The sequence below is a fragment of the Oncorhynchus mykiss genome, chromosome 15 (assembly GCF_013265735.2).
Source record: "Oncorhynchus mykiss isolate Arlee chromosome 15, USDA_OmykA_1.1, whole genome shotgun sequence".
NCBI lineage: Eukaryota > Metazoa > Chordata > Actinopteri > Salmoniformes > Salmonidae > Oncorhynchus > Oncorhynchus mykiss.
In genome coordinates, this window is record NC_048579.1 from 59,885,971 (window position 1) to 59,911,676 (window position 25,706).

Here is a 25,706-nt window from a genome sequence, read left to right on the forward strand (position 1 = left end):
TGTGTGTGTACTGTATGCGTGTGTGTTTTGGTCATTGGTAGAGAGAACGTGTGTGTGTACTGTATACGTGTGTGTGTTTTGGTCATTGGTAGAGAGAACGTATGTGTGTACTCTATGCGTGTGTGTTTTGGTCATTGGTAGAGAGACCGTGTGTGTGTACTGTATGTGTGTGTGTTTTGGTCATTGGTAGAGAGAACGTGTGTGTGTACTGTATGCGTGTGTGTTTTGGTCATTGATAGAGAGAACGTGTGTGTGTGTGTGTACTGTATGCGTTTTTAAAGGGGGGTGTCGTGGGGTTGAGAACTGGTACCTGCGCTGGAGATCTTTAAAATCCACCCTGAGGCTCTCGCTCTCTGAAAGGCCACTGTGCTGCTGAGGAGCTCCGGGGGCACTGTCCACTTCCCCTGTCCCCTGGGGGCCACAAAAAATAGTAAAAATCACTAAACATTGTAGAAATCCCTATAGTAGAGTCTTAAATCGCTCCAGAGATGTCAATGTGTAAATCTAGTTCCTCTGTGCCATAGTGGACACATTATCTTTAAAAACATATGTTCAGTATGTATCAACTAGGGACAGTGAATGAATCAGAGCAGAGTGATATCCAAGGGCGTGCTGACCTTGCGGTTGTCTTCGTGCAGTTCCTGGAGCTGCCTCTGGAGGGCAGTGCAGCGGCTCTCTGCCTCGTCTAGCCTCTGGGAACTGCCTTGGAACTGGGAGGAGAGATGGCGGTTCTCCTCAAACACATGTGAGAGCTGAGGAGAGGGAGGGACAGCAACGGGATCACCAGACCAGACCAGACCAGACCAGACCCGACCAGACCCCCACACCCACACCCAAAAGACAGAAGAACGAAGAAGAAGCAAAGAGGAAACGATGAAAGAAAATGGACAAGGGGCATGCAAGAGAAATGAAGAGGAAAGAGCCAGAGGGAGACACATAGATGGAATATGTAATCATCAATAATCCAGATTCATGTAATGAAGTAACTTTCATCCAACCATGTCATTTAGTATTGTAAGTCAGAGGGTGATCAGAGGTAGTTGGTCCAGAAAAAGGTGATTTCACTGCACCTTTTATACCCGCTGTAAACTGTGTACGTGACAAATACAATTTGATTTGGACATGAACAGCAGTCTGCCATCTCACTAATGCCTTGTCCAAGTACAGTCGTTATCAGTTTCAGGTTTAGAGGTGTCCTCCTCCTCACCTGTCTCTGGTGGTGTTCCTCCGGTGGTTTGGGCCTGGTGGCGCGGGCCTCCTCCAACATGGCACCGAGCTGGCGCACCTGCTGGTCACGGTCTGAGAGGGTGGCCAGGGTCTGCTGCTTCAGGAGCTCTGCCTGGACCTGCCAGTCAACCTGCTCCAGCCTAGAGAGAGACAGATATACCTATGTAGCCAAGGCATAGACACTCATATACCTCTGATTAAGAATGTTTGGATTTTAAATAACATAAGCAGCTTTTTATGAAGTATGTCTCACCTGAGAATTTCTAGTTCCTGGTTCTCCCTCTGCCTCAGGTTGTCTAGCTCCCTCATCCTGTCCGCCATCTCATCAGCCCTCCTCTTCTCCTCCTCTAGCTCCTGGCTGAGTCTAGACAGCTCTCCTCCTCCCAGTCGAGTGAGCTCTGAGTGCTGCCGCTGGAGCTGTTCCAACTACAGGACAGGGAGAAACAAAGCTTGTGTTACTGTGGATACTGGTATATGAAAACACTATATACAGATAAGTTATGACATCACTACCATTGTGGTTGTGTTAGTAGTTGTCATGACATTGGCCTGTTGGGGGAGGTTTATGACCCCCATAAATACCTTTCCCCTTTTCTCTCTCTACTTTATAGAGTTGACTCTTGTAAAGCCTTTGTAACATAGAGAGTCTGGTAACATCAAAAGGTGGGAAACGGAACCATATTTCGGTAATCCAACCAGTTGGAAATATGTGTTTGATGAATATGATCTCAGATCAGTTGTTGTCTGAGACATTACTACTAATGACAGGATGACAAACTGTATCAGATTCACATGGAATTGAAACTATTTGTGAAAAGGTTCAATGTAATTTTAGCTTCTTAAATGAGAGAACGGCTTGTCATAGAGAAACTCTGCTCACATAGAGGCCCCGCACTAGTGAACAGACATTGGTTGTAAACTATGAAACACGCCCTTCTCGTCACCCCGATATAAGCCCGTTGACGAAAATCCAACTTTCTGTTCCGAGGACGTGAGGACGACGGTCCTACATTAAAAGGGCTCAGATAATAACCTAACGAAATTAGCATCGTGTTCAAGGTGAAGGTGACGATCGACACACCGAAAGGATGAATTTCGACCATACCAGCCAGAATATAGCACGAGCTTAAAAGTATGGCAACTTGGTATGAACTTTGAACTCTTATTCACTCCTAGCCGTTGAGTTAGCAGCAGCCGCTGTAAACGTGGGCTAGGAAAGGACGGACGACGTATCCAGTCTAACACCCAGAACGATACTACAACGTATCCAGTTTACCACCAGAGACATTCTTCAGAGAACAAGAGATCCCTGCGGGGCAACCCGATCTTCCATCTACGACCAACCTACTGAAGCGCAGCTCAGAGTAAATATTCCTTGCATTTTCTTTTTCCAAATGGGCAGTTATTTAGAATGCATAAGATTCTGTATTTATAATAGATTAGCTTCTCCCTTTGTTACTCAGTCTTCCCGCGCTTTCATTCAAAACCCAACCCCCTTTCTCTGTGTAACCAGCAATCATATGTGTTCCATCCGCTAGGGACGTTTTCCTTTATGACATCATTTGTAATCAATGTATGATCCATTCTGTGTAGATGTAATTCTGTGTGATTATTTAGGTATTTTGTAAATAAATAATTAAACCAAATGATGTATTGCTGATTCAACTTGTTAGCCAGGGTTTGTGAAGTGAACCAAGAATTTACAACTTTCAAATGAGACTTAACAAGGTGACGATTAAATATTGACTGCTATTGATGTAAAAGATTACCAGGTCTTTAAGAGTTTATTCAGAAGATAACAGCTCTATAAACATTATTTCGTGGTGCCCCGACTTTCTAGTTAATTACACTTACATGATTAGCTTAAATCAGGTAATATTAATTACAGAGAAATTATTTTATAGAATAGCATGTCATATCACTTAATCTGGCATAGCCAAAGACACGACATAATGCTTTTATGGAATACTTTGTGTTAAATGGAAATAACTCTGGTTGATTACCAGTCTCTCCCTGTCGTTCTGCAGGGCTGACAGAGCGTTCTTCAGTCCCCACACCTCCGCAGTGGATCCTCCATGGCCTGTGGTGGGTGTCTGCTGGCCCCCTACCAGGCTCATCTCCTCCAGTCTGAGGCTGAGCTCCTGGGCCTGGCTGAGTGCCTGGTCCCTGCTGCCCTGCAGTGATGCCATGGCCTGGCCGAACGCCTGGTTCTGGGCCCGGAGCTGGCCGGCCACCTCCCTCTCCTCCAGCAGCCTCTGCTCCATGCTCAGCAGGTCTCGGGCCAGCTCAGCCACCCTCTCGGCCGCTGTCTCCGATTCCGTGCGCGTCACCCCTCCCTCCCAACGCAGTTCTTTCAGCTCCTTCTGCCGAGCCTCCTGCACCTCTCTTTCCTTGGCAAGGCTCTCCTCCAGGCTCTCCACCTGGGCCCTGGCAGCCTGCAGCTGCTCCCTCAGCTTCTCTACCTCCGCCCCGGGAGCGTCTCTCACCTGCCTGTTTCCACTATCACCAGCCTGGCTGAGTGTCTCCCTCTCCACCGCCTGAACAAAAGCCTCCCCTCCCTCCAGGCTCTTGATCTTAGCCTCTAGCTCAGCTCTCTCCTTCTCCAGGGTAGTGATGCGCTCCAGCTGGCCGGACAAGAGCTGCTTGTGCTGGGACTCCTTCATGGTGAGGACCTGGGTAAGGTCGTCCCTGTAGCCGTGAAGCTGGGCAGATAGCTTGGCCTTCTCTGCGTGGAGGTCGTCCCTCTGGACCAATAGGGAGCGCAGCTCCTCCTTCAGACTGTTATTCTCCGCAGCAGCCTCCTGGATCAGAGCGTCTTTTTCCATCATCACCTGGGACAACAGACCCATTACGTAGAAGGATGGGTTATACAACTGGGGCACGAGGAAGACATTCTACAGTACTATCACTACATACAGTTTCAGCATGTCGATGACATGCGTGTACATAAACATTTACTACCGGTCTACAGAATCTCTTCTTGACCTGTCATTTATGCCTCTGTACACATGAGTGTTAACATTGTTTTTTTTTACCTGCAGATGTTTCTCCTCCAGCTGTTTGTACATGCCAAGTACTCGGTCTCTGTCGTCCTGTAAAGAGCCCATGGCCTTGGTGAAGGCGTCCAGCCTGGCTTTGCTGTGGCTGCTCTCCTCCTCTGCCTTCCGCAGCCGGTCCTCCAGACCCCGCACCTCCTCTCTCCTCTCCTCCAGCTCCTTCTCAGCCTCCTGGGCCCTGGCGTCAGCTTCCCTCCTGGCCTCCTCTGCAGCCTGGGTGGAGCAAGCATGTAAACAGTCAAGAAGATGCAGGGGAATGGGTTTAAACATTTCCATTGTCATAAAGCAGAGATGAAATAAAAGTGATGCGTACCTCTGTCACGGCCTGCTCCTTCTCCCCCAGCAGCTCTACCTCTCTCCTCTCCTTCTCACACAGCGTGGTCTGCAGGCTCTCTGTCAGGGTCTTGGAAGAGCGCAGGTCTGTCTCCAGTTGTTCCACGCTCAGGCCCAGCCTCCTTCCCTCTGCTTCCCTCTCCTTCAGCTGGGACCTGACCTCATTGGTCTCTCCCTGCAGCTTCCCAACTGCCTCTTCCAGGGCCTGGGTTCTGTGGCGGAGCCCCTCCGCCTCGCTCTCCAGGGAAGCCAGCTGGGCGCGAGTGTCAGCCAGGGAGGTCACGGTCTGGGCTAGGGACTTCTGAAGCTCTCCCCTCTCCTGCTCCAGGGCAGCTTGGTTCTCACGGAGCTTCTTCTCTTCCTGCTCCCATTTCAGCTGCCACTGCTCGTCTGCTTTCTGCAGTCTGGACAAAGAATAAGAAATAAACACATTACATAACACAGCATAGTGTATCACAAACCTGGCAGGAAATTGGGGCAATTTAATTAATTGACTTTTTCAGGAACAGTAGCCATTTTTACCTGTCCACTGTAAGCTGTAGCTCTTCTCTCTGTGCGGTCTCTTTCTGCAGCTTTTCAGCCAGATCTCTGGATCGGGTCTCTCCCTCCCGCACCTCGGCCTCCTTCCCCTGGAGGGTGCTGTTGAAGCGACTCTCCCACTGCCGGGTCTCATCCAGCACGCGGTCCCTGTCGTCCTGCAGGGAGGACATACAGCGCGAGAAGGCAGCCAGTCGGGCCAGAGACTCATCCAGGCGGGCCTGCATCTGCTGGGCCTGTCTCTCAGCGGTGTCAGTCAGCTCTTTTGCCTCCCGGGTGGCATCCTCCTCTCTCTCCTTCTCCCGGTAAGACTCCTCCAACCTCAGCTCAATCTGCTTCAGCTCAGCTCCCAGCCTGAACCTCACAGAGTCCAGGCTCTGCTCTGCTTCTGCTTTTAACTCAGCCTCTCTCTGTAGAGCGGTCTGCTCACAGGCTCTCCTCTCAGCTTTGGCCTGGCTGGCCTCTGTCTGGGTCTCAACCAGCTGGGCTTTGCAGCTAGATAGCTCAGCCTCAGCCTTCTTCAAAGCGTCTGTGACTTTGGTCCTCTCCAGATAGGCTTGCCCAAGCTCTTTGTGGACCTCGTTGCTGCCCAGTTGCAAAGCCTTGCCCTCCCTGGCCATCTCGCTGATCCTTTCCTGGTACTGGATGCAGTCCTTCTGCATCTGGCGCACCTCCAGCTGCTTCTCTCTCAGCAGCTCCTCCAGCTGCTTTGCCCGACTCTGGCTGCCCTCTTTCACCCTCTGGGCGGACTTCAGCTGCTGCTCCAGCTCCTTCTGTTTCCCTGACTCGGCCTCTGCCTCAGCCCTCTCTCTCTGGGCCTGCCTCTTGTCCTCCTCCAGCCTGGCTGCCCGGTCCCTCTCGCTCTCGGCCAGGGCTTCCAGTTCGGCCCGCTCCCTCTCCAGTCTCTCCACCTCCCGCTGCAGCTCCGCAAGGCGCTCCCGGCTATCTGCCGCGTCCTGCTGGTAGCCGGCGATGCTGCCATTCAGCTGGGCCAGCTGGTTCATCAGACACTCCTCTAGGTCGTCCTTTTCTACCTCCAGGCTGCTGTGGAGCTCCTGGAGTTGGGCTTCCCTTTTAGAGCTCTCCTCCATCAGGCTCTGTTCCTTAACTTTACTCTCCTGAAGGAGCTGCTCCAGAGAGGCTAGTCCAGCCTTGAGTTCAGCCTCACTCTCTTGCCACGGTTCCCTCTCTGAATGTAGGGCTGCCTCCATTTCCCTCCGTTTTCCCTCAATTGTGGCCAGTTCACTTTCAGACATGTCCGTCTTCACTGGCTCCTCTCTCTGGGTCTGTTCCTTTTCTTTAGTCTCCTGAAGGCGCTGCTCCAGAGAGGCCAGCTCGGCAGTGAGTTCAGCCTCGCGCTGTTGCCTCAGTTCCCTCTCTGACTGTAGGGCTTCCTCCATTTTGCTCAATTTCTCATCAATTAGGGCCTGTGTATTTTCAGTTATTTCGGTCTTCACCATCTCCTCAACAGAGGGCGTTTCAGGTGGAGCTACCTCAGACTCTATGGCCTGACTATGTGGCTCTATGTCCTGAGGCTGGCTCTTAACTGGCTCTTGGGTAGTTTTAGTCATGACTGTACTAGGCTGCTGGGCAACAATAGTCTCCTCCACTACATCATCAGAGCTGGGGGTTTTATCTGGGGCTAATATATCCCCTTTCTCTAGCTCTTGGGCTAGTTGCTCCCTTAACTCAACACCCTGCTGTTCTAAGGAGTCCCTCTGTGCCGTAGTGGCATTCAAATCAGCTTTCAGAGCCTCAAACTCTTCTTTGAGTCTTTCAAGTTCTCCTTTGAGTGCCTTGTCCTCTCTTCTTATTCCTTTCTTTTCATCCATCTCTCGGAGTCTCTCATTCTCCTCCTCTAAATCCATGATTTTTTGCTGCTTGGTCTTGGCAAACTTCCTCATCTTGTCTTTGACAGTGTCCACCTCTTTCTGGGCCTCTTCTTTCTGCCGTTCAGCCTCCTGCTTGGCTGCCTCGTGGGTCCTGGCTCTAGCAACAAGCTCCTTCCTCTCCTGCCTAGCAGCTTCCAGCACACGTCTCACACGCTCTGCCTCATCACTCACATTCTCATAGGACTTTAGCAGAGTCTCATACTCATCCTTCATCCCATGCACCTTGTCCTCCCATTCTCTGCATGCCCGGGCAGCCTCCTCTCTGGCAGACTCTGCCTCTCTTTTACAGAAGTCTTTCTCTGTCAGCATACCCTCCATGGCCAGCTTGAGGCTCTCGCAGGATCCCCCAAGGCTCTGGTTCTCCACCAAGGTCCGATCGACCTCCTCTATCAGCCTCTCTCTTTCTGCTCTCAGCTTCTCCAGCTCGACTTCTCTAGCCTCCATCCTCTGCTGCAGTTCAGTGATGACTTTCTCAGTGGAGGCCAACTCTTCTTTCTGGCTTTTGTTCTCTTTGAGGGCCTCTTTGCGGGAGATAAGGGCAGCTTTGAGCTTCTGCTGAAGCTGCAGGATCTTGGCCTCGCTGCCTTTCTCTTCCTCCTGCTTCTGGGGGACCTCGGCCTCCAGTCTCTGGCTCCTTTCCTTCTCTGCTCTCAGGCCTTCTTGCAGGGAGGCGATCGACTGGTCCTTCTCATACACTGTCTCTTGCATAGACTGGAGGAGGGAGCTTTGCTCACCCAGCTGCTGGCTAAGCTCCATGATCTCATTGTTCTTGTTGCTCAGGAACTGCTTGAAGTCCTCCACCTCTGTCTGCAGGACGGCAATGGTGGACTCAGCGGAGTCTGATGCGGCTCCCTTGGCTGCAGCCTCCAACTCTGCTTTCACAGCTTCTGCATAGGTCTGAGCCTGGAGACACTTCTCCCTCAGAGCCTCCAACTCCTCATAGACATGTTCAATCTGGCTCTCCTTCTCTCTCAGGGCCTGCAGCTCTTTGCCCAGCACTAGAAGCTCACTTTCCCTGAGTGACAGGCTAGCCTGACTCTCCTGCAGTTGGCCCTCCAACTCTGTACAAGATGCCTTCTCAGCCTGGACCTCTTCTTTCAGAGCTTGTAATGAGGCCTCAATGTCAGCTGAAAGTAGCTGAGAGGGTTCCTCGGCATTGGTAATGGGTTTATCACCTTGTTGTTGTTGTGCTTCATTCTCAGGAGCTGAAAATTCCACCCAGTCTTCCTGGACCCAATCTCCTGCAGCTGGCTTCTCAATCTTCTCCACTGCAGCGTTGGTCTCCAGCTCGGCATGTACTTCCTTCTCTGTGCTCACCTCTTTCTGTGCCTGCAGTTCCTCGAGCTCGCTCAGTCTAGTCAACAGCTCATCTCGTTCACCAACCTGCTCCTCCAAACGCTCCAACAGCCCATTGTACTCTTCCTTTTGTTGTTTAAGCTGTTCGCGGTGGTGCCTGTCCTTTTCTTTGGCCATGCGGATGGTTTCTTTGTGAGAGTCCTGGGCCTCCTGGAGTTTCTTTTGCAGTGTTTCGCAATCTGACTCCGGTGAGGCCACCTGGGACTGCAACCCAGTGATTTCAGATGAGGTGTCAGCCTCTGGAGTCTGCTGAGCTCCCTCACTCAGCCTTCTGGTCATTTCAAGTGTTTCTTCCAGAACCTGATCCTGCTGGCTGATTTTCTGTTCCAAAACTTCCAAGACCTCTTCTTTGGACCTCAAGTCTTGTCTGAACTCTTCGAGAGTAGTTTCAATTGCCATATCCTCTTGTTTTCTGTATTTTTCTAAAGCTGGTACACTTGCAGGGGCTTCCTCCGTTGCTTTCCCTACTTGTCCTTTCCTTTGATCTGCCTCTTTCTCAAACTCTGCAACTTTTTTCATCAGCTCTTTGCGCTGCACCAGGGCTGCCTGCAACCTCTTTTTAATGGTGGCCACTTGGGTTGTCAGATCCTCTTTGTCCTTTCGCAAACTAGTGAGCTCATCACTATCCTCTACATGACTCTCCCCTGTCGCTTTCTCATTTTCTCCAGCTTTCTCAAGCTCAAATATCTGCTTATTCAGTTTCTTGACCTCTGTGCTCATCAGGAACATCTCCTCACCGGTCTGGAGCAGTTTGGCAGACAAGCCGTTGCTCAGCTCCATCATCTCCTGCTCTTTCTGGGTAATACGCAGTTGCAGCTCGTTAATCTCAGTGTCCCTCTCAGACAGTACAGCTTTGGCCATGTCCCTAGCCTGAGAGAACTCCAGCAAGCTGGCCTCCATGTCTTGGAGCTTCTGCTCCAGCTCAGAGGAAGTGATCTCCCCTTCTTCCAGCTGGGTGCTCAGCATCCTGGCCTGGCCCTCCTGCTCAGAGAGAGAGCGCTGAGCCTCGTCCAGGTCTGCCTGCAGGGCCTGGATCTTCTGCTCTTTGGAGCTGCCTTCTGTCTGCAGGCTGTCCAGCTGCTCCTCCAGGAGATGCATCACCATGCTCTGCCTCTCCAACTCAGAGCCACTGTGCTGGGCCACCGTGTCCATCTCTGACCTGGCTGACTGGAGCTCTTCCTCATATCTCTGGGCCTGGGACTCTGCCTCATCCTTGGCAGCTGCCAGGGACCGAATCTCTTCCTCAAGGCCTTGGGTTCTCTCCTGTGACTCTGAGGCAGCCTCTCTCAATCTCTGGAGCTCAGCCATGAGCTCACTGTACCTGTTCTGCATCTCATCTGCCAGGGCCTGGGCAAACACCTGTCCAGGGGCAGAGTCAGAGAGGGTCACCCCCTGCTGTTTGAGGTGCACCTGCACAGTCTCACGGATGATGACTGATGAGGACTCCACCTGGACTGTGGATGTTTCCTGCTCCGAGCTGTTCTCTTCCCAGGATTGCATCTGGAGCTGGCCAAAGCCCTGCAGTATGGGAGGCGACTGCTGACCTTCATCTTGGTTCACAGCCTCTAGGAGGGTCCAGCTGCTGTGGGCCACCTCGGAGTCACTGCTCGTGACCATCTCATCAGAGGAGGCCCCCTTAGATTCTCCGGGAGAGTCAGACTGGGATTCAATGAGCTCTGGACTGCTCTCGTTATCAGCGGAGACTGACAGGCTTGACCTATCCTCTGCCACCAGGGTGGTGTCCTCCTCTCGTGTGTCTTCTAAGAGGTCTGGCAGCACTGTAGGACTGTCGCAGGGGGCCATGGCAGTGTCCACACGCTGGTCTAGAATCTGATCAGAGATTACCTTGAATGCATCATTTGAGCCCCGCTCTTCAGCCAGCACAAGACTCTCTCGCAGGGCAGCCAACTCATGGTCTTTCTCCAATAGCTGCTGCTCCAGAGCCAATATTTGGGCTGGGGAAATCAATAAAGAGGACAATTAATAGCCAGCCTAATAATCACAAAATGCACAATTAAAACAGATATTTTTCATGTACCCCGTGCAGGAACTAAAATTCAATCCTACCACTGGCACCTCCCAGTAGTTCATGACTAGACCTATATATTATGGATTCATTCAGATTTTTGCTTCTAAATGTTAACAATTGAGATGATTATTGACATACTGTCAACATACTGTCAATACTGTTAACATGTCTACTAAACCACCAGTCTTTCAGGTTTAGTCACAGACAGTGAAATGGGTAATCCTGTAACCGCATCTGCGTCACTATACCAAACTCTGTTGTCAGCGAAGCCTGTGACAGCACAGTCCAATCCTATGCAAACACATCAATAGAGGGTGTGTGTGCTGCTGGCAGGATGTATGACTGGTCCTGGTGGTTGGCTTTCAGATGTATGACTGGTCCTGGTGGTTGGCTTTCAGATGTATGATTGGTCCTGGTGGTTGGTTTTCAGATGTATGATTGGTCCTGGTGGTTGGCTTTCAGATGTATGACTGGTCCTGGCGGTTGGCTTTCAGATGTATGACTGGTCCTGGTGGTTGGTTTTCAGATGTATGACTGGTCCTGGCGGTTGGCTTTCAGATGTATGACTGGTCCTGGCGGTTGGCTTTCAGATGTATGACTGGTCCTGGTGGTTGGCTTTCAGATGTATGACTGGTCCTGGTGGTTGGCTTTCAGATGTATGACTGGTCCTGGTGGTTGGCTTTCAGATGTATGACTGGTCCTGGTGGTTGGCTTTCAGATGTATGACTGGTCCTGGCAGTTGGCTTTCAGATGTATGACTGGTCCTGGTGGTTGGCTTTCAGATGTATGACTGGTCCTGGCGGTTGGCTTTCAGATGTATGACTGGTCCTGGCGGTTGGCTTTCAGATGTATGACTGGTCCTGGTGGTTGGCTTTCAGATGTATGACTGGTCCTGGTGGTTGGCTTTCAGATGTATGACTGGTCCTGGTGGTTGGCTTTCAGATGTATGACTGGTCCTGGTGGTTGGCTTTCAGATGTATGACTGGTCCTGGTGGTTGGTTTTCAGATGTATGACTGGTCCTGGTGGTTGGTTTTCAGATGTATGACTGGTCCTGGTGGTTGGTTTAAAACACACATCTTAAAATAGGTCTCCTTACCCTTTTCAGCATCAGTCACGTCTTCCACAGCCGGGTCAGTCACACACTGGGCCAATGACTCACGAGCAGCCTAGGAGTGAAAAACAAACGCCTGAGTTATTTCTGAACACACAGAGGGTGTAAACCTTATGACTTAATAATAGATAAATCACATTGAAGTGGGACTACATTCAAAATGAAGTGAGTTAACAGTTTCACACAGCTGTATTGTAGTTACACAATAGTTACACTGTAGTTATGATGAGCCTGGGTGTGAAGGTCAGCCCATGGCTGCAGTCATAACAGAGGATCAGTGGAGAAGCGATTAGCATTGCCTTGATCCAAATGACAGGAGGACATTCTGCCTCAGCATTATTAAACCCAACCGCTGTCTCTGTCCCTCAGGATGTCCCCTCTGAGATAGATCGTGGCCGACTGACCTGCCCCAGTAGTCAGGGCAGAGACCAGAGAGACTTCCCCACATGAATAAGTGTGTGACACTCAATGTGCTGACTGGGAAGTCCTCACAGCACAGTGAAATAACAGCACACCAATTGATCATTTTGTATCAGACTGTACACACATACAGCACAAATGTCTATTGGGGGGGTTTGTCGATTTCTATTGTGACTACGAACTGTCAGCAATTCTGTTTGGAAAGGGGATTGTCTAACAATTAGATTGAACATACAGTGCCTTCAGAAAAGTATTCACACCCCTTGATTTATTCCACATTTTGTTGTGATACAGCCTGAATTAAACATTTATTCAAATGGAAATGTTGTGTCACAGGATGACACACAATACCCCATAATGTCAAAGTGGAATTATGTTTTTAGACATTTGTCTATTTATTTAAAAATTAAGAGCTGGAAAGTCTTGAGTCAATAAGTATTCAACCCCTTTGTTATGGCAAGCCTAACTAAGTTCAGGAGTAAAAATTTAATTAACAAGTCACATAATAAGTTATCATGGACTCACTCTGTGTGCAACAATTGTGGTTAACATGATCTTTGAATGATTACCTCATCGCTGTAACCCACACATACAATTACCCCTCAGCCAAGCATTGAATTTCAAACACAGATTAAATTACAAAGACCAGAGAGCTTTACAATGCCTTGCAAAGAAGGGAACCTATTGGTAGATGGATAAACATTGTAAAAGCAGTCATTGAATATCCCTTTGAGCATGGTGAAGTTATTAATTACACTTTGGATGGTGAATCAATACACCAGTCACTACAAAGATTTAGGCATCCTTCCTAACTTAGTTGCCGCAGAGGAAGGAAACCACTCAGGGATTTCACCATGAGGCCAATGGTGACTTTAAAACAGTTACAGAGTTTAATGGCTGTGATAGGAGAAAACTGAGGATGGATCAACAACATTGTAGTTACTCCACAATAGTAACCTATATAACAGAGTGAAAAGAAGGAAGCCTGTACACAATACAAATATTCCAAAACATATCTGTTTGCAACAAGGCACTAAAGTAAAACTGCAAAAAATGTGGCAAAGTAATGAACTTTTTGTCCTGAATACAAATGATTGCGTTTGGGGCAAATCGAACACAACACATCACTGAGTACCTCTCTTCATATTTTCAAACATGGTGGTGACTGCATCATCTTATGTGTATGCTTGTCATGAACAAGGACTAGGGAGTTTTTTAGGATAAAAATGGAAGAGAGCTAAGCACTGGTAAAATCCAAGAAGAAAAACTGGTTCAGTCTTCTTTCCAACAGAGACAGATTCACCTTTCAGCAGGACAATAACCTAAAATACAATGCCAATTATAAACTGGGTGGGTCGAGCCCTGAATGCTGATTGGATGACAGCCGTGGTATATCAGACCTTATACCATGGGTATGACAAAACATTTATTTTTACTGCTCTAATTACACTGGTAACCAGGTTTTAATAGCAATAAGGCACCTCGGGGGTTGGTGATATATGGTCAATATACCACGGCTAAGGGCAGTGTCTAGGCACTCCGCGTTTAGTCGTGCATAAGAACAGCCCTTAGTCGTGATATATTGGCCAAATACCACACCTCCGCTTGCCTTATTGCTTAAATATACACTGAGTGTACAAAACATTAAGAACATGCTCTTTCCATGACATAGACTGACAAGGTGATTCCAGGTGCAAGATCCCTTATTGATGTCTCTTGTTAAATCCACTTCAATCAGTGTAGAAGACAAGGAGGAAACAGGTTCAAGAAGGATTTTTAAGCCTTTAGGCAATTGAGACATGGATTGTGTATGTGTACCATTCAGAGGGTGAATGGGCAAGACTAAATATTTAAGTGCCTTTGAACAGGATATGGTTGTAGCTGTCAGGAACAGCGGTTTGTGTCAAAAACTGCAACGCTGCTGGGTTTTTCACACTCAACAGTTTAACATGTGCGCTAAGAATGGTCCATCACCAAAAGGACATCCCGCCAACTTAACTTCTTATGGGGGATGAAAAGCATGCCCAGAGTAAACTGCCTCCTACTCAGTCCCAGATGCTAATATATGCATATTATTAGTAGTATTGGATAGAAAACACTCTGAAGATTCTAAAACTGTTTGAATGATGTCTGAGTATAACAGAACTCATATGGCAGGCAAAAACCTGAGACAAATCCAACCAGGAAGTGGGAAATCTGAGGTTTGTAGGTTTGGGATATGGGCCATCTTGCACTTCCTAAGGCTTCCACTAGATGTCAACAGTCTTTAGAACATTGTTTCAGGCATCAACTGTGAAGGGGGACTGAGAGGGGAATGAGTCAGAGGTCTGCCAGCAGCCTCGGTCTCGTGACGTGCGGCCATGAGAAAATTACCTCTCGTTCCATTGCTTTTCTATAGACAAATGAATTCTCTGTTTGGGACATTATTAAACATTTATGATAAAACATCCTAAAGATTTATTCTATACATCGTTTGATTTGTTTCTACGACCAGTAATATAACTTTTTGGAATTTTCATCCGACATTTCCGCTGGACTTGCCCGCGCCGCGTGAGTTTCGATTTGTTTACTAAACGCCCTAACAAAAGGAGGAATTTGGACATAAATTATGGACTTTAAGGAAAAAATCAAACATTTATTGGGGAACTGGGATTCCTGTGAGTGCATTCTGACGAAGATCAAAGGTAAGTGAATATTTATAATCCTATTTCTGACTTATGTTGACTCCAACATGGCGGATATATTCTTGGGTTGTGTATGTCGTCTGAGCACCGTACTCAGATTATTGCATGGTTTGCTTTTTCCGTAAAGTTTTTTAAAAATCTGACACAGCGGTTGCATTAAGGAGAAGTACATCTTTAAATCTGTGACTAACACTTGTGTCTTTTATTAATGTTTATTATGAGTATTTCTGTGATTTGATGTGGCTCTGTGCAAATTCACGGGATGTTTTGGAGGCAAAGCCAAATGTAAACTGAGCTTTTTGGATATAAATATGAACTTGATCGAACAAAACATACATGTATTATTTAACATGTTGTCCCGGGAGTGTCATCTGATGAAGAATATCAAAGGTCACTGATTAATTTGATCAATATTTCTGCTTTTTGTGACTCCTCTCTTTGCTTGGAAAATCGCTGTATGCTTTCTGTGACTAGTTGCTGACCTAACAAAATTATATGTTCTGCTTTCGCCGAAAAGCTTTTTTGAAATCGGACACTGTGGTTGGATTAACGGGAATTTTATCTTTAAAATGGTGCCTAATACTTGTATGTTTGAGAAAATGTAATTATGAGATTTCTGTTAGACCAAATAGACAAAGAACATTAGAGAATCTAGCAATGGATACAACAGACTGAAGAGTCTGGTAATTTGGGGTTCACAGATAATAAACCATATAAGCTAATTCTCCCAAAGTACATTTTCAGGTTTATCTTCTTGTTATTACAGGATTCAAAACAAGCTTACAACATGTGTTACCTTCATTCATTTAGTAGTCGTAACAATCTCCTAAATTAATTGAGTGCGTCTGACTGCTCACCATTCCAATTTGCTGCTCCAGCTGTTGTATCCTAGCAACTGCCTCTTCGCCTTCTGCGGTGCGCTTATCCAGTTGTTCTGAAAGAAAAACAAAATGATTAAATATGCTGCAAGCAAGCCGCTTGTTAGGGTATCATGAATGCTTGATAGTGTATTCGGTTCCCTTACCTTGCAATGTCTCCATGGTGTGGGTGACCTGGGCGCAGCGTTCCTCGCTCTCCCTCTGCTCCACCCTCAGCCTCTCCAGCTGGGCCTCCAGTGTACCCAGGCACAGGGCCGGGTCGGTGGGTACAGGGATGTCCTCCTCGGCCCCCTCTCCAGCCAGAGAGCGCAGGCCTGTCAACAACTCAGCCAGGGCCTCTCCTGCCCTTTGCCCCTCTCCATACTCCTCTCTTAAGGCAGCAAGCTCCTTCTCCAACCTGGCTACTTCTCTGTTGGTCACTTCCTCCCGCTCTCTAGTGGCCCACTCCAGTTTCACTGTCAGGTCCTCCATCTGGGTTGATCTGTCTCTCTCTGAAGCCTCCAGACTGGCTAGCTGGGCTGCTCTGTCCCGCTCGGAGGCCTCCAGACTGGCTAGCTGGGCTGCTCTGTCCCGCTCGGAGGCCTCCAGGTTGGCTCGGAGGGCCACCAGCTCTGCCTCGGCCTGGCTGGACCACCCAGCCCACTGCTGTCTCTCCTCCTCCCTCTGCCTGCCAGCCTCAGCCAGCTCCTGCTCCATCTGGCGGAACTGAGCCGTGAGGATCTGCAGAGAGAAGGAGGCAGAGAGAGAGAGAGAGAGAGAGAGAGAGAGAGAGAGAGAGAGAGAGGAGGCAGAGTGAGAGGGAGCGAGATAGAGTGGAAGCGAGAGAAAGCGAAGAAGAGAGAAAGAGAGGCAGAGAGAGAGAGGCAGAGGCAGAAAGAGAGAGAGACAGAGAGAGAAAGAGAGAGAAAGAGAGAGAATAAAGACAGATGAAGGCGGGGACGGTAGGGTCTACAATGAGAACTGCTCGGCTGTGCCAGTAAAGCAGTGATTTTGCATTTAGATGAGAAATGCGTCTACTCCTCAGCCCTTATGTAACATGCAATTTGTCAATCAACAAATGTACTTAGTCAGTCAGTGTCACTCTGCTGTCACACTAGTACCTTGGTGAATAATGTAATACAGTACTCTGTGTCAGTCTCTTCAGATGGGCTCATTTTGCACAAAGGGTCAGTCAGTTGCATTGTTATTCTATTGTGGGGCCTTCATTGAGAAAACACCATTCCCACTATGGCTCTACACTGACCAGGACAGTAGAGCATGTCTGTACCTGTTTCTGCTGGTCGGCATTGTTCAGCTCCCCCTGCAGCATCTCCAGCACCTGGCAGCGCGACCGCATGGCTTCCTCCTGCTCCTCACAATGTCGCTGGGCTGCACGTAGAGCCTAGCAACACACACACTAAAGGCTTGGGTACAGGCTAAAAACAGTGTATAGGACCTGGCCTGTGTGAGGGAGTGTAGAATGAGTCAGAGAATGGAGTTTGTACCTGCTGTACCTGCTGCAGCTCAGCGTCGTTCTGGCTCTGCACTGTGACCCTCAGCAGCTCGTCCTCATGCTTCTGGATCTGCTCCTGGAAACGCACGTCCTTTTCACAGACAACTGCCTGAAGCACACGAACCTAAACGCATGACACATCTCTGCAGTCAGCTGACGGGCCCCTTTTAAACAATCTGGAACATTTTCATTCAAATGGTTTGAGTGACAACAAAACTGGCACCTGCTCCGTGTGTATGGCTTCCTTTTCACACAGGGCCTGTTCGGACATCTGGAGACGCTCCTCGAGGTTCTTCGCCGAGGTCGAGACCTCACTGAGCTGCTTCCTCAGCTCCTGGAGTTCCTCCTCCACAGCAGGAGCTGAGCTGGTGAAGGAGCTGTCTGGAGAGCTCTTCAGGAAATAGACAAGGAATTCAAAATGTTATTGATGACAAAATAGTCTAGTGTAGACCAAACTGGCTGTAAAGAATCTACAACATTTTAACTCTATACATTACAGCTAAAATACACATCAGAACTATGCTTATTGAACATGGAGTTATTTGAACTCGGCTAAAGGACTTACTGCTGCTCCGTCCTGCCCTTTGAGGTCAGTAATTTGTTTGTTCAGAGCAGCCATCTTGGTTTTGGCCTGCAGCTTTAGTTTAGTGAAGCGTGCCTCCGCTGTCTCCCTTTCGCTCTGTAAACACACCAACAAAGACAACATCGAAACTTGTGGTCCAGCAACAACAGCATAATCTCAGTAGATTTCTGACGACAATCTTTATTTGACAAGAAGTGCATCAAATATGAATATTTCATGATCCCAACCCACACAGGACAGAAAGAAAATCTAAGCTATACATTGAGGGCACATCCATATAAAACCACTGCATTCATGTCTCACACACACACACACGCATACAAAAGTCATAGTAATACACATAGGCGCACACACACACACACACACACACACACACCTGTACCCAGGCCTCACCTTGAGCTGCTTTTCGAAGGTGGCCAGCTGGCTGTCCTTATCTCTGACCACCTCCTTGAGATGCACTGTCAGCTGCTCCAGATGGGCCAGCCTTTCCAGGGGCTCATCCTCCACCCCAGGCCCAGACTCCTCAGGGGCTCCGGGGGCATCTCCAGGGGGGAGTTGGGGGACCAACATATCCTGCAAAAGGGCCACAGAGAAGAAGAGTGGATACAAATATGGAGACTTGGAGAACATTAAGGCCTGCAACGGTGATCCGTTAGAGCAGGGTTTTATCAAACTGGGTCCTGGGGTCCCCCTCCCCCTGGGTGCACATTTAGGTTTTTACCCTAGCACAACACAGCTGATTCAAATAATCAAAGCTTGATGATTTATTTATTTTTATAAATGTATCCGTTATTTTACCAGGTAAGTTGACTGAGAACACGTTCTCATTTACAGCAACAACCTGGGGAATAGTTAAAGGGGAAAGGTGGGGCAATTGTAAACTGGTGATGATGGTGATTGGTTATTTGAATCAGCTGTGTAGTGCTAGAGCAAAAACCTAAATGTGCACCCAGGGGGACCCCAGAACTGAGTTTGGGGGACCATGTGTTAGAGTGCTGATCAGTTTTGCCTTTTAGATCACAATGGATTGATTATTATGGACCGAGAGGAGCTGATCCTAGTTAAGCACTACAACTCACACAATTGATAAATATGGGCCCAGGACAGAAAACATGTGCCATGTTATGTAAGCTTGTGAGGGATTGAGGGAGTCTCTCTTACCTGAGGGGCTCCATCGGGGGGCTCGTCCCCAGACAGCTCCTGCAGGACGTTGGTAAAGCCCTGGGACAGCCGGCTGAGCATGTAGCCGAAACTGGTGGTACAAGACAGAGTTTTGACATTGAGGGTTCTATCTCAATCAATCATTATTTATAAAGACATTTTTACATCAGCAGTTGTCAAAGTGATTATACAGAAACCGGATCAAAAAAATCTCCATGGAGTTTGCATTATGATGCATTTACAACGTTAGCGCCTCTTTTATGTTATGATTCACATTTCTGTGTATAGAATTTATTTTAAGACAAAAACATAGATTGACTCAAATAATCAATGGCAATAAGTGCAGTAGAAGAGAACAATTGAGACCAGTGAAATCATAGAATGAGGGTTCCTGGACAGTCAATCAGTGAAGGCTCCTCGGAGGACCATCCTCAGTGAATTTCATAAAAAGTAGTGAAATATTAAAAAAGTTATCCCTTTTAGATCAAACTATACTAAATATATTCACGTCACCAAATAATTGACGAAAACACACCATTTGCAATGAAGGTCGACAGTAGCCTCACAGCACTCTGTATGTTAGCACCATGGTGTAGCTGGAGGACAGCTAGCTTCTGTCCTCCTCTGGGTACATTGACTTCAATACAAAACCTAGGAGGCTCATTGTTCTCACCCCCTTCCATAGACTTACACAGTAATAATGACAACGTTCAGAGGACATCCTAGAAACCTATCACAGCATTTACTGACATGTTGTCCATGCAATCAAAGGATCAGAAAATGAATCTAGTACTAAAAGCATAAGCTACCGCTAGCTAGCACTGCAGTGCATAAAATGTAGTGAGTAGTTGACTCAAAGAGAGAACGACAATAGTTGAACAAAATAATTTATTCAAAAATTAAGGAAAAGCGAGAGATATTTTGTTGTATTTTACTTTGTTACTTTCACTTCCTTAGCTAGCGCATGCAGCTAGCTAGTTTAATGTACTCAAACACCTAGCTCAAACAAAGAGGGATGCTATGTTAGCTAGCTGGCTATGGCTAACCAACACTGGATTTCTTCCAAGTGAAGGTAAGCTTTTTAAAATATTTTTTATATAATTATTAATTGCCACCAGGCCCACCGGTTCTTAAATGGAGCAAAACTTGGATAGGAATACCTGAATTTGTCCAATAAAATTCACATTTTTAACTGTTGGACTAATGATTACTCCCTAGATTAGCTAGAGGCAGGCAAAAGTATGGAAGGCGGTATTGAATGTGTCACTGTCTGTCACCTTGATTCTCTACCTTGTAAACTTTCATTCATAGGCTAGGTTGTAGCAACCTCACAATGGGTATAGGGAAAATTAGAGTATCATGTAGTAGCCTAAACCTATAGATGTTGCATTGCGGTGACACCTACTGTTTTAGCTAGCTCTCCCAATTCAACACCTGTGATTACTGTATGCCTTGCTGTATGTCTCTCTCAAATGTCAATATGCCTTGTATACTGTTGTGCAGGTTAGTTATCATTGTTTTAGTTTACAATGGAGCCCCTAGTTCCACTCTTTATACCCCTGATACCTCCTTTGTCCCACCCCCCACACATGCGGTGACCTCACCCATTACAACCAGCATGTCCAGAGATACAACCTCTCTCATCATCACCCAGTGCCTGGGCTTACCTCCGCTGTACCCGCACCCCACCATACCCCTGTCTGCGCATTATGCCCTGAATATATTCTACCATGCCCAGAAACCTGCTCCTCTTATTCTCTGTCCCCAACGCCCTAGGCGACCAGTTTTGATAGCCTTCAGCCGCACCCTCATACTACTCCTTCTCTGTTCCGCGGGTGATGTGGAGGTAAACCCAGGCCCTGCATGTCCCCAGGCACCCTCATTTGTTGACTTCTGTGATCGAAAAAGCCTTGGTTTCATGCATGTCAACATCAGAAGCCTCCTCCCTAAGTGTGTCTTACTCACTGCTCTAGCACACTCTGCTAACCCTGATGTCCTTGCCGTGTCTGAATCCTGGCTCAGGAAGGCCACCAAAAATTCTGAGATTTCCATACCCAACTATAACATCTTCCGTCAAGATAGAACTGCCAAAGGGGGAGGAGTTGCAGTCTACTGCAGAGATAGCCTGCAAAGTAATGTCATACTCTCCAGGTCCATACCCAAACAGTTCGAACTACTAATTTTGAAAATTACTCTCTCCAGAAATAAGTCTCTCACTGTTGCCGCCTGCTACCGACCCCCCTCAGCTTCCAGCTGTGCCCTGGACACCATTTGTGAATTGATCGCCCCCCATCTAGCTTCAGAGTTTGTTCTGTTAGGTGACCTAAACTGGGATATGCTTAACACCCCGGCAGTCCTACAATCTAAGCTAGATGCCCTCAATCTCACTCAAATCATCAAGGAACCCACCAGGTACAACCCTAACTCTGTAAACAAGGGCACCCTCATTGACGTCATCCTGACCAACTGGCCCTCCAAATACACCTCCGCTGTCTACAACCAGGATCTCAGCGATCACTGCCTCATTGCCTGTATCCGCTACGGAGCCGCAGTCAAACGACCACCCCTCATCACTGTCAAACGCTCCCTAAAACACTTCTGTGAGCAGGCCTTTCTAATCGACCTGGCCCGGGTATCCTGGAAGGACATTGACCTCATCCCGTCAGTTGAGGATGCCTGGTCTTTCTTTAAAAGTAACTTCCTCACCATTTTAGATAAGCATGCTCCGTTCAAAAAATGCAGAACTAAGAACAGATATAGCCCCTGGTTCACTCCAGACCTGACTGCCCTCGACCAGCACAAAAACATCCTGTGGCGGACTGCGCTAACATCGAATAGTCCCCGCGATATGCAACTGTTCAGGGAAGTCAGGAACCAATACACACAGTCAGTCAGGAAAGCTAAAGCCAACTTCTTCAGGCAGAAGTTTGCATCCTGTAGCTCCAACTCCAAAAAGTTCTGGGACACTGTGAAGTCCATGGAGAACAAGAGCACCTCCTCCCAGCTGCCCACTGCACTGAGACTAGGTAACACGGTCACCACCGATAAATCCATGATTATCGAAAACTTCAACAAGCATTTCTCAACGGCTGGCCATGCCTTCCGCCTGGCTACTCCAACCTCGGACAACAGCTCCCCCCCCCCCCGCAGCTACTCGCCCAAGCCTCTCCAGGTTCTCCTTTACCCAAATCCAGATAGCAGATGTCCTGAAAGAGCTGCAAAACCTGGACCCGTACAAATCAGCTGGGCTGGACAATCTGGACCCTCTATTCCTGAAACTATCCGCCGCCATTGTCGCAACCCCTATTACCAGCCTGTTCAACCTCTCTTTCATATCGTCTGAGATCCCCAAGGATTGGAAAGCTGCCGCAGTCATCCCCCTCTTCAAAGGGGGCGACACCCTGGACCCAAACTGTTACAGACCTATATCCATCCTGCCCTGCCTATCTAAGGTTTTCGAAAGCCTAGTCAACAAACAGGTCACTGACCATCTTGAATCCCACCGTACCTTCTCCGCTGTGCAATCTGGTTTCCGAGCCGGTCACGGGTGTACCTCAGCCACGCTCAAGGTACTAAACGATATCATAACCGCCATCGATAAAAGACAGTACTGTGCAGCCGTCTTCATAGACCTTGCCAAGGCTTTCGACTCTGTCAATCACCGTATTCTTATCGGCAGACTCAGTAGCCTCGGTTTTTCGGATGACTGCCTTGCCTGGTTCACCAATTACTTTGCAGACAGAGTTCAGTGTGTCAAATCGGAGGGCATGCTGTCCGGTCCTCTGGCAGTCTCTATGGGGGTGCCACAGGGTTCAATTCTCGGGCCGACTCTTTTCTCTGTATATATCAATGATGTTTCTCATGCTGCGGGCGATTCCCTGATCCACCTCTACGCAGACGACACCATTCTATATACTTCCGGCCCGTCCTTGGACACTGTGCTATCTAACCTCCAAACGAGCTTCAATGCCATACAGCACTCCTTCCGTGGCCTCCAACTGCTCTTAAACGCTAGTAAAACCAAATGCATGCTTTTCAACCGTTCGCTGCCTGCACCCGCACGCCTGACCAGCATCACCACCCTGGATGGTTCCGACCTTGAATATGTGGACATCTATAAGTACCTAGGTGTCTGGCTAGACTGTAAACTCTCCTTCCAGACCCATATCAAACATCTCCAATCGAAAATCAAATCAAGAGTCGGCTTTCTATTCCGCAACAAAGCCTCCTTCACTCACGCCGCCAAACTTACCCTAGTAAAACTGACTATCCTACCGATCCTCGACTTCGGCGACGTCATCTACAAAATTGCTTCCAACACTCTACTCAGCAAACTGGATGCAGTTTATCACAGTGCCATCCGTTTTGTCACTAAAGCACCTTATACCACCCACCACTGCGACTTGTATGCTCTAGTCGGCTGGCCCTCGCTACATATTCGTCGCCAGACCCACTGGCTCCAGGTCATCTACAAGTCCATGCTAGGTAAAGCTCCGCCTTATCTCAGTTCACTGGTTACGATGGCAACACCCATCCGTAGCACGCGCTCCAGCAGGTGTATCTCACTGATCATCCCTAAAGCCAACACCTCATTTGGCCGCCTTTCGTTCCAGTTCTCTGCTGCCTGTGACTGGAACGAATTGCAAAAATCGCTGAAGTTGGAGACTTTTATCTCCCTCACCAACTTCAAACATCTGCTATCTGAGCAGCTAACCGATCGCTGCAGCTGTACATAGTCTATTGGTAAATAGCCCACCCATTTTCACCTACCTCACCCCCATACTGTTTTTATTTATTTATTTTTATTTTTCTGCTCTTTTGCACACCAATATCTCTACCTGTACATAACCATCTGATCACTTATCACTCCAGTGTTAATCTGCATAATTGTAATTATTTGCCTACCTCATGCCTTTTGCACACAATGTATATATAGACTCCCCTTTTTTTCTACTGTGTTATTGACTTGTTAATTGTTTACTCCATGTGTAACTCTGTGTTGTCTGTTCACACTGCTATGCCTTATCTTGGCCAGGTCGCAGTTGCAAATGAGAACTTGTTCTCAACTAGCCTACCTGGTTAAATAAAGGTGAAATAAAAAAAAATAAATAAAAAAAATACAGCCCGAAAGGATGCTGTAGATGGTGCATCTGTAAAAGTTTGTGAGTGTTTTTGGTGACAAGCCGAATTTCTTCAGCCTCCTTTGTTTTGTTGACAATAACCTCACACTCGATGTCAACAAAACAAAGGAGATGATCGTGGACTTCAGGAAACAGCAGGGGGAGCACCCCCCTATCCACATCGACGGGACAGTAGTGGAGAGGGTAGTAAGTTAAGTTCCCCGGAGTACACATCACGGACAAACTGAATTGGTCCACCCACACAGACAGCGTGGCGAAGAAGGCGCAGCAGCGTCTCTTCAACCTCAGGAGGCTGAAGAAATTTGGCTTGTCACCAAAAGCCCTCACAAACTTTTACAGATGCACAATCGAGAGCATCCTGTCGGGCTGTATCACCGCCTGGTATGGCAACTGCTCCGCCCATAACCGTAAGGCTCCAGAGGGTAGTGAGGTCTGCACAACGCATCACCGGGGGAAAACTACCTGCCCTCCAGGACACCTACACCACCCGATGTCACAGGAAGGCCAAAAAGATCATCAAGGTCAACAACCACCCGAGCCACTGCCTGTTCACCCCGCTATCATCCAGAAGGCAACCTCAGTACAGGTGCATCAAAGCGGGGACAGAGAGACTGAAAAACAGCTTTTATCTCAAGGCCATCTGACTGTTAAACAGCCATCACTAACAGTGAGTGGCTGCTGCCAACTTACTGACTCAACTCTAGCCACTTTAATAATGGAAAAATGTATGTAATAAATGTATCACTAGCCACTTTATATGTTTACATACCCTACATTACTCATCTCATATGTATATACTGTACTCTATACCATCTACTGCATCTTGCCTATGCCGTTCGGCCATCACTCATTCATAAATGTATATGTACATATTCTTATTCATTCCTTTACACTTGTGTGTATAACGTAGTTGTTGTGAAATTGTTAGGTTAGATTACTTATTAGATATTACTGCATGGTCGGAACTAAAAGCACAAGCATTACGTTACACTCGCATTAACATCTGCTAACCATGTGTATGTGACAAATAAAATTTGATTTGAGCTGGGTGAACGGAATGTGAATGACAGTCATCCAATATGCTATAATAGAAATAAGGCCATGCTCATAAAAAAAATCCTCCCTCATCTTAAACGGCACCGACCGCCACTGCATTCAATCGTCCTTTGTGCCAATAATATACCTGTGGCAACATACATTAACGGACATTATTGTTATTGTTTTGTGACCCAGATAGTTCGTGCAGAGGGCCTCGAGGTTCGAGTGTCACCGGAAGAGCCGAACACTGCCGAACAATAGGGCCATTCGACTGCGGCTGCGTCATTTCGTTTTGCCCACTACTCCTGAACAGCAAATATTATAGGGAGAAATGGATGGCTTACTTTCTGAACAGTTTGACAGTGCTGTCTCCAACCATAGTAAGAGTATTTGATGTGTATACATAATTCGGAATTATGATGCTGTATTGGTTGCGCTTGTATAAAAACAGCGAACGAGTTAGCTTTTCAGTGCACGTAGACAAGCAGCTAGCTAGCTGGCTAACAAGGATAACAGTAATTGGCTAAATATATCGCTGTGCCTTGTTTTTTTGGAGCGTGTGGCAGCTGTTCTAAACTGCAACTCTGGGAATGGTGTGCTGATAGTTGAAAGAACGAGGGACTAACCTGTATGAGTGCTTCTCAGATACCGGTTTCTGCTTTTTATTTGAAGAATATCCTCTGCTGTATTTCTGTGCATAGCCACATCACCAAACATCCCGGAAACAACTTGCAGAGCATCGATTGGCCAGTGGAGGATTGCACAAC

At 47.7% G+C, this 25,706-nt stretch overlaps 1 protein-coding gene across 3 annotated transcripts in view; it reads right to left on the reverse strand.

The window, feature by feature from the left end:
* Positions 1 to 25,706, reverse strand: part of golgb1 (golgin B1) — a 28,066-nt gene extending 2,360 nt beyond the window's left edge. The window contains exons 1-18 of one of the 3 annotated variants that reach the window (XM_021563876.2): positions 25,566 to 25,706; positions 18,761 to 18,851; positions 17,993 to 18,172; positions 17,582 to 17,695; positions 17,240 to 17,407; positions 17,018 to 17,140; positions 16,792 to 16,905; positions 15,671 to 16,244; positions 15,504 to 15,580; positions 11,528 to 11,597; positions 5,139 to 10,356; positions 4,597 to 5,020; positions 4,263 to 4,496; positions 3,231 to 4,058; positions 1,481 to 1,653; positions 1,208 to 1,367; positions 618 to 752; positions 311 to 411 (exon numbers count right to left, since the gene is read on the reverse strand). In XM_021563876.2, coding sequence (XP_021419551.2) covers positions 311 to 411; positions 618 to 752; positions 1,208 to 1,367; positions 1,481 to 1,653; positions 3,231 to 4,058; positions 4,263 to 4,496; positions 4,597 to 5,020; positions 5,139 to 10,356; positions 11,528 to 11,597; positions 15,504 to 15,580; positions 15,671 to 16,244; positions 16,792 to 16,905; positions 17,018 to 17,140; positions 17,240 to 17,407; positions 17,582 to 17,695; positions 17,993 to 18,172; positions 18,761 to 18,841 — 8,774 coding nt within the window. In that variant the 5' untranslated portion in view covers positions 18,842 to 18,851; positions 25,566 to 25,706. Of the gene's footprint in view, positions 1 to 310; positions 412 to 617; positions 753 to 1,207; positions 1,368 to 1,480; positions 1,654 to 3,230; positions 4,059 to 4,262; positions 4,497 to 4,596; positions 5,021 to 5,138; positions 10,357 to 11,527; positions 11,598 to 15,503; positions 15,581 to 15,670; positions 16,245 to 16,791; positions 16,911 to 17,003; positions 17,141 to 17,239; positions 17,408 to 17,581; positions 17,696 to 17,992; positions 18,173 to 18,760; positions 18,852 to 25,565 lie in introns of those variants that run through there. The other 2 variants (XM_021563875.2, XM_036944851.1) reach the window with 2 other exon arrangements.